This window comes from Limulus polyphemus, unplaced genomic scaffold, assembly GCF_000517525.1.
Source record: "Limulus polyphemus unplaced genomic scaffold, Limulus_polyphemus-2.1.2 Scaffold90, whole genome shotgun sequence".
In the NCBI taxonomy this organism is placed as follows: domain Eukaryota; kingdom Metazoa; phylum Arthropoda; class Merostomata; order Xiphosura; family Limulidae; genus Limulus; species Limulus polyphemus.
Window position 1 is genome coordinate 347,869 of NW_013665700.1, and position 9,277 is coordinate 357,145.

At 34.5% G+C, this 9,277-nt stretch overlaps 1 protein-coding gene across 1 annotated transcript in view; it reads right to left on the reverse strand.

The window, feature by feature from the left end:
• The window catches only part of LOC106468673 (bifunctional 3'-phosphoadenosine 5'-phosphosulfate synthase-like), a 27,999-nt gene extending 21,031 nt beyond the window's left edge, over positions 1 to 6,968 (reverse strand). The window contains exons 1-2 of the mRNA XM_022397671.1: positions 6,700 to 6,968; positions 2,270 to 2,384 (exon numbers count right to left, since the gene is read on the reverse strand). Of these exons, the coding sequence (XP_022253379.1) occupies positions 2,270 to 2,384; positions 6,700 to 6,726 (142 nt within the window). The 5' untranslated portion in view covers positions 6,727 to 6,968. The remainder of the gene's footprint in view (positions 1 to 2,269; positions 2,385 to 6,699) is intronic.
• Positions 6,969 to 9,277: the final 2,309 nt, after the last annotated feature.

Consider the following 9,277-nt stretch of genomic DNA (forward strand, 5'->3'; position numbering starts at 1 on the left):
CATATATATATATATATATATATATATAGTGTTAAGGGTACATTTTCTGTGTTAATTACTTCCACCATCGAAGGTGACGGAGGCTATGTTTTCACCCCTGTTTGTGTATGTTTTATGTGTTTGTCAATAATGACTGAATTGATTTGGATGAAAGCTGGTGTACATTTGGACAATGATACAAAATTGATTAGAGTTTGGGGGGTCAAGATCAAAAGTCAAAGTCACAGAAAAGTCGCGAATATAAAATAAATCCCTATTTCTTAACATGGAGACCGATTTTCATACTATTCTTGGTCTATAACTCAGTCCAACATTATCGGTTTCTGATGAAATTTGATGAACATATGCAGAATGTTATTCCTAATTGTTCTGCCAAAAAGGATCCGTATCTGTTGATAATGACAGAAATACGGATGTAGTTTTATATTGTTTGAGGGCCGAATATGATCAACGATGCGTAGCGGAGGTATACCCTCTTCTGAGTGCTCCTCTAGTTACTTCTAACGTAGTTACAAAAATGGTATATTTCAATTTACAAATCCGATCATATATATATATCATACCATAAGGTAATACACGGAGGTATTTACTTCATAATATTTCGTTATGAGAACCTGTACAATAAAATGTGGTGGCAAAATATCAGCAGGTGTCGCTAGTGCATTCTAAGATTTCCATTTGAAACAAACCCTTGTTTTATATAATCTCCACAGTACTCAAATGAAATTATGGTCTTGTTATTTAGTGATTCTGGATTTTGTCAGCAGAATCTCATTACTGATCAGCTCCAACGAGCACTTGATTTGCTATTTTCAACTTGAATGTCGCCCTAAGTGATCAGATTAGAAACCACTAAGTCACCACGAATCCAGAAGTACTGACCAGAGGTAGGGCAATGAATCATCACTACCCTCTACCTATGTCAATACTCTGAAATGAACAGCGAAATTAATTTTGACAATCATAATATCCCAGAGCTGTAAATGTGGAGTACATTCAGTGGCGTATTACAGCTCGAACTTTGAATCTTCCGATCTACAGCTAACCATAGTGGTAGAAGATACAGAGATGTGAAAGCGTAGATACTTTTCAAATAGTTGCAACACAAGCACAGCATTCACATCCTGAACAATAGTGACATTACTAGCTACGTGAGGGGTGACCAACTGAAGCAGTGTCTTTACAAAAAAATCTATAGGGTGTAAAGGTTTGTTAACAGGTTTAGCGACTGGGATTTTACCTGTAAAAGATTACTGTCACGCTTATAATGATGGAACGGAAAGTGACTGTCAGCGCCTGAGAGGTTCTCTTGAGTATTTGACTTCGCCTGTTTACAGTTTCGGAAAGAATAGTAAATGTAGGCGAAATCATGTGTGCAGTCATACAGCACGCTTGTATTGACGTAAACGTCCCTTGCTCAACTCTTTCTGCTACATCTCATTAGACTGGGATGAAAATGACAACATTTTCTGTGTTGATCAAAGCTGAACGGAATGCATTGTACAATAAGCAAACAATCCCATAGTAAGATATGCTAGTTAGACTTCTAAAGTTACTGAGCCCTTAATTAATGAGTGAAACAGCGTACCTCTCCACTATGTTAATACATTTAATGTTGTGTATCTTCCGTCGTGGCTCATTAGGCTTAACTTCATGAAATTTTAAGGCGATTACGACAGATAATATGAATTGCAACGAGGGCACCAAACTAGTAATTCAATAAATTCCAATAAAAATTTATATATCATATACGGTATTAAAATTAATATCGATCTTTCTTCAGTTGAAATTAGTAGCTTTGCAAATTACACTACAGTAATTCACTGACATTGAATTTAATACATCTAGTTAATAAGCAGAGCCAATTTGCCTGCACTTATCTATGTCTCAAATATTTTTAGATTTGATAATGGATTACTTTATTAGATATAGATAATAGTTTACTTCTCTTCTAGGCGTTTCTGGTTCAAGTAAATCTATTTATCGAGTTAGGGTTTTATGGAATAGATGACTGAGCTCGAGACTGGACATAAAATGACTTGAATTATAATGTATTCTAATTTAATAGAGCAGCACATGGAAAACTGGCTATATTCATTATAACATTATAACACCCACACGGCTGAAAGAGCGAGCATGTTTGGTGTGACGGGGATTCGAACCCGCGATCCCCAGATTGCGAGTCGAGGGCCCTAACCACCTGGCCATGCCGGGCCGCAAAGAATTAGTTGCTCACAGTTTACGTAAAACAACAATACTCAAACCTTACCTGTAAACCATACCGTGCACCCACGAAATCCTCCCCGTTGGCCCATAATCTGGCCTCGTTTCGCTCTGGAAACATGGTGTGTTTGTTCGAAAACATTTGTAGCTTTCTGTTGAGACTGAAAAATGAACTTACATTAGCTTCGCAAGAGCTCATATTTAAAATAAATAGGGGTAGTTAATCACACTTTGTCAGAACGATTTGCATATACTAAAGAAGTGATAAATCACTGAATATGAGATCCGTGATACCACAGGCAGCATGTTTAGCACCTGTATATTTCGTTCAGCGCAAATTTCTGCACAAGATGCTTCCACGAGTAGATTTATGGTAGGACAGTTATCTTTTTTATTTTTCTCCGAAAGGTGGCCGAAGACTGCCTGTAGAGGTCACCTGTTTTAATCACTCGCACCACAATACAGTAGTGTATTGTTTGTTAGTCAGTCAATAGACACTAAAATGACGTCACATGAGGGACACTTAACGTCGCAATTTGTGCTATCGTGACTTCAGTAAAACATGCATAAACCATGATTCACGAGAAGAATTATCCACTCTGTGGGCTACAACACCGCGTGACATATGAACTTCAAAACCAAGAAATAAAAATTTTTGTTTACTCTTAACTTTGGTTTTATTTACTCGTGAAACAGAACATTTTCGGGGAACCTGTAGAAGTACATCTAATATATATATATATATTGTCTTTCTGAATAGAATTATTCATACAAGGATACTGTTAAATGATGTAGAACCAATGAACACATAATTTCAAAGGAAGGAGCCTTCAATGTTCTCCTGAAAGCGGATAAACTCTCACAGCGGAGGTTTGGGGCAGCAATGGGCTCAGTAACTCATTCCAAGCTAATCGGGAGCAACATATTCATCCGCGAAATTACTTTTACCATTAAAATAAAAACCTCCAATTCAAAAGCAATTACTGTGAAACACAAACACCTCGAAATCAAAGACTGTTTTCATGAAGAAGAATCTGGAATGACAGTAGTCTCCTTCACCCATATGCCTGTTAAGTCTCCCAATGAAGAAGAGCTTTAATGAACTTAAGTTTGTGTGTTTGTTTTTGAATTTCGCCCATAGCTACCCGAGGGTTATCGGCGCTAGCCATCCATAATTTAACAGTGTAAGAGTAGAGGGAAGGCAGCTAGTCATCACCACCCACCGCCAACTCTTGGGCTACTCTTTTATCAACGAATAGTGAGATTGCCGGTCACATTATAACGCCACCACGGCTGAAAGGGCGAGCATATTTGGTGGGATAGGGATTCGAACAGCGACCCTCAGATTGCGAATAGAGCGCCCTAACCATCTGGCCATGCCGGGCCTCATGAACTTAAGAGCCTTTGGCTTAAACATGCTATTGGAAACTGACGTCTATATACAGTGGAAGGTATGTGCATAGACTGTCAAGATGTGTGTGGTCTAAGACTGCGCTTACTGTTCTAAACATAAGTTTGTTACAATAGAAATCGCGAATTTGATCAGTAGTATGCAAACGTGGTCACCTGAACGAACACGACTGGGTATGGAAAATGTATTTCTAAGAACAGTAGGAGACTTGGAATATCGTTCTTATATAAACTGTGATTATCCTGAACAAAGTTCTGTAACATGGTTCACGATATCTGCATTTTCATATAAAACAGTGAGAAAACAAGCCGTTTTTCTTAAATACTTATATGACAAACTCAGTATTAGTGAACGTTTAGATTTATTTATTTCAAGATAGTTTTAATTATGATATTTGTAACCTTGGTTTGCTGTCTTTTATCAGAATACAGAGGTTTGTTTTTCATCACGAAATAATCCTGGTGTTTTTTTGTTTTCAGTTATTTGAAAAGTTCTGGTAGAAATATGTATAAAGTTTATTATAATTTTTCCTTACTTGAAATGACTATGTGTAGAATAACTTCAAGTCAGACCCAACATCACTGTCAACTAAAAGCTGAGAGGTGTTATCATTTACTTCAACTTTGATAAAATATTTGCTCTGTGCTGTCAAACATCCCGTCAAAGCGTGATAAAAGTAAAGGGAAAGATTAAGCTAGTTTTGTATCGCATGTTAAAGAACGTAAGAGGTCCAAAGGTGCCAAGAAACCTGAGTGTATAAGACTCGCTCAAAAATGGAGATAAATCACTGCCAAAGTCCTTTGGTAGTAGTATGTAAATTTACTCTTTAAACTAGATAAAACAAAATTTTTGTTCGTAGTTAAACACAAAGCTATACAAAGGGTTATCTTTGCTCTATATCGAAACCCAGTTTCTAGCGTTGCAAGTCCGCAGACATACCGCCGTGCAAAACAAAATGAAGAGCTAGCTTTGGATTCTTATTACTTGCTAAGTTTCCATTCCGTGTCTCTGGCGAACGTTTGGCATGACGGTAGGCTTAAGAAGTTGAGTAAAAAAGTAAAACATAAAACCAAATCCGGCAAAATATTTACATCATAATTTTTGTTTTAAAATTTATTTTTGGAGTTTACAATTTTTGAGGAAAAAATCCATCCACTTTCGATTTAGAGTTTTTTCCTTGATATGGTGCTGACAGTTCTAATATCAGCAGCGAGATAATTTTTGTATTAATTAACACGTTAAATGTAATATGAAATTTCCTGTTGCCAAATTCGGCTGTGAATAATAGGTATACTAAATTTATGCATCTTGTAGTGCCAACAAAGTCAAATAAACTATTAAAAAATAAAATTATTAGGTCATAGCAAACGGACATTTTAATTTGTGCAGCGCATAGCTTACTAAAAATAACTACCATTTTCAAAATTAAGAACTTTTCAGTAGTAACAAAATAAATAAAACAAATTGTTACTTACGTTTCGAGTTTTCGTCGTCGTCAGGGTGGGATTTCGTCTTATTGAATATCCAGTGAGATATATTTCACAGTTTTGTGGAAATCGATTTGTGAAACAGTAAAATTCAGTTTATATTAAGTATATTTAGACACTTAATAAGGAAAGATTAATTTCTCAGGAAAGGAAGTTAAATATTTCGTCTAATATTATTTGAGATAATGAACATTAAAGTAATACATCCAAATCAATTAGTCAACCACAACAAATAAATTAATTAACCACAACAAACAAAATAGTTTCTAAGAAATGCGTAAGACGAAAATGTATAATAGATAAACCATGTGTGTATAATGTGAAGTACACAAACTAGTCTTTGAACATCAAAACCTACGTAAACAGTATTCCATTAGTTTAACCTAATTCTTTTTCACATGCCCCCAGTAGCACAGCGGTATGTCTGCGGACTTACAACGCTAGAATCCGGGTTTCGATACCCGTGGTGTGCAGAGCACAGATAGCCCTTTGTGTAGCTTTGTGCTTAATTACAAACAAACAAACTTTTTCACATATCTCATGTTTAAGAAACTTATAAAGAAACTCAGACACAAAGACAATGCTAAAGCTATACGGTGGATTAGTAAATATTCATGTTGCCATGACATGTTCTACAACACTAAAAACACACGGAAGTAATCTAACAACATTATACTATATACCTAAAATATAGCGCATCAAGCCACGCGTTTAACCCTCGCTGAATTCCCAGTACTCCACATGTAGGCTTGTACAAACGATGTCATTAAGATTTTCTCTTCATCTTTTTCCCAAATATACTAGATCTTTAACTATATTTTTGTTGTTTTCCTCTTAAAAGTTCTTCTTTTTCTGCTAGCGTGAGTTTATTTATTGAAAAAATGAAATCTTTGTAAGTTGCAGAAGTGTCTTCTTTCGTCTAGTCAATCTCTGGAGTGTTAAAATCTTGTCTCATAAAACTTTAAAGTTGCGAAAAATGACGATAACATGCTAAAGTATATCTACTCTTTCCTGATAATCATGCCATTATCATATTGACTGAGACAAAACTAGAATCGTTATTATATAAATCATGTTATATTCAAGGTTTAATGAAATAGAAATCGTGAAACGTTTTAATTGTTTTTCTTATCGAACATAATTAGCTCATAAGGCAATATCTTTAAAAATCAATTTTTCTTACATAATATGCTTACAGAATATACAGTACATATTTTATCGCCACTTCCTGTGGCTAATTTGGGTTCGGAATATTGTGTACATATATGTTGTATAATTATACCAAACGTCAAAAGAACGATCCCAAGTCTTTGTTGCCTTGATTTTGTCCAAAATTAGAAAACTGGACCTTAGCAAAGTGTATAGTGGAGCAAACTTCTGGCGTTTAAACTCTACTATCCAAAACATTGCATTTTTGTGAATAATTAGCTATATGGAAACTTTCAATCAGAAAACTTGATAAAATTAAATGCCGTTTTTTATGATAACGAAAAAAAAATTAAACCAATAAAATCTGAGAAAGACTTATCTTTAAAATAATCTAAATTAAGAATAAGATATATTCTAAGTCATGCATACCGTGTATAAAGGTGCAGGTCGAGACATAATGATCCTGAGTTACGAAGTCCGTTCAATTCTAAAATCTAATAATTCCGCTTTTCTTTACTATGTTTTAATTACATTTGTTTTCACACTAGTACAACGAACAAAATACAGTCTAGGTATGAGTTACGGTTTCTTGTTCTTTCTCCAAACGTTTTGACCTGTTTTCCTCTATATCTGTCGTTCACAGAGAAATCTCCACTGACACAAGAAAATCCTTGAAACCTGACGTCATGTACTCCTACCTACAAAACATAATTAAACGGAAAACGCTAAGTCATTCCTATTGGTTCTTTTTTTTTTCTTTAAGATTACTGTGTATATTATCTCCTTCATTTTTGTCACTTTGAAGTACTATGTAAAGTATATAATGACTAAGCACTTTTAGTGTAATCAGCACAGAACAAGGCTATTTTGAAAACGTTTCACAAGGTGTATTATTAGTAGAATATATTAATTAAAATGTACACAGCAAAATTAATGCGAAAACAACCTGAAAAACACCTACACGTGACACTCTTATCCTAAAATCGTTTACACGACAATCACAAACCATTTTTCTGCTTAAACATTAAACATTTTCAAACAGTCACTTATGTACAAATTCAATGACGTGGCGCCGTATAGCTAATTTTTAACACTATACGTGTACAATGACCCTACTGTTCCTTTCAAACATATCCTCAGATCAAACCTTATCAGTAACGTTTAGCGCGTAGTTATAAGGGTTGATAGATACGTTCCTTGGGTACTGTACTGATATAATTTTACCACCATTTTTTATTTCTCTCTAATATATATTAAGTATTTGTGAATTGCTTTAAAAAATATAATACAGTACTTTCATTTATTATTCTATGAATAACTATCATTATCTAATTCATACTCGTTAGAGTACTTTTGAGTGGTAGAATTTGAACATTGCGTACGTTTATTGGAGTAAATATGTTTATATTAGATTGCCTTAGATTATTATTACGTACGAAATCTGTCCGTATTCGTTTATTACAAGTGTGTGACATAAAGTAATACTCATGGCTCTATTTAATGATTACCAGAGCCAGATTAGCTGCGTTCCTTACTTTTTGTTTGTTTGATAGCTTCCATTTCCAATGTCTAGAGGTTTCCATCTAGAAACTACTTAAAATTCACCCGACCCTTTTAATGTTCATTGTTGATGAAAGTGTATAGCTAAAGTACAATATGTTAAAGAAAACTTGTTCTCTGTTAATTCGATTGCTTTTGTAAGTGTGAAGAAAGGGATCATTTTTATTATTTAGTATAGATTATTGAAAATATTTATTACATTTAAAATAATTACTCCTCATCTCTCGAGCTGTTTATAACAACGTGTACTTGAATGATCACATATAACATTTATTTTGACCAGATCTTTCATTCGTTCAAGTAAGGATTACAAAAACGTATTAATATATACATACTAGCTTGTATATAAAACTCAAGGTCCAATTATATCAACGTTTTAGCAAAACCCTTGTTAAAAAGAATCATCCATAGACGACTTCATGAGTAAATAAGTTATGATATCATATATACACCAAATACTTCCAAATCATGTCACATATTTCAGAAAGATAAGTGGATTTGTGATTTATTTCCTCCCCTATGTTGTTAAGAGAAACTGCGAGAATCTCACTTCAATATAGCTTTGAGAGAGAATACGTGTTCTATCTTAATACGAACAAAATAATCAGTCTTTGACTAGTCAAAGCGAATGGTCTCTGGATCAGTTCAGGGGATTTTTTATGATCGAAGTTATAACTTTTGCACCGCAAAATAATTTATCTTCTAGATAAGTGAACATCAAAAACATCACGTAACGTTTATTGAGACTGTTCTACGAAAACAAAATCCAATCAATTACTTATACAGCCAGTTCTTTGGTGGATGAGTGGTAAGTTTACAGACTTAAACGCTAAAACCGAGGATCTATTCCTCGCGGTGGACTAGAACGTAGATATTCATTGTGTAGCTTTGCGTTAAAACTCACCAGCTTCATATAACTCCTCTGATAATTTCAAAAGTTATTTGACAGTACAGTAACCAATTTCTCTAAAGTACAACTGGGCATAGCCCAATGATTAGTGTGCTTAATTTGATATTTGTTTCCCGTTACCGCTAAAAATACATCGCGCTCCTCACTTTGAGACTATCAGGTAAAAGTAAACCAGGTGTTGACAGTGGGAGCTGTTGATTAGCTGTATTCCCTCTAGTCTATCAGCTCAAAATTAGGGACGGCTAGCGCAAACAGTCCTTGAGAAGCTTTGGAAGAATATTCAAACACAAAACAAATCATACGCATTCTACAGACAAAACGAAACTGTGTGGATGTCGGTAACTATAAATAAAATAGAAATGATGAACACAGGGCATATTTTTCCGCGTCGCACGTAGGAGAATAAAGTAGGCTTATAAAAAATACAGTTTCGAGTTTTGTTCTTACTAATATTTTTCATGACAACAAAATGGTTCGCAAAATTTTAATTAACTAAGAAAACAGTCTCTAGTATTTAACATTATAAAACAACATTGC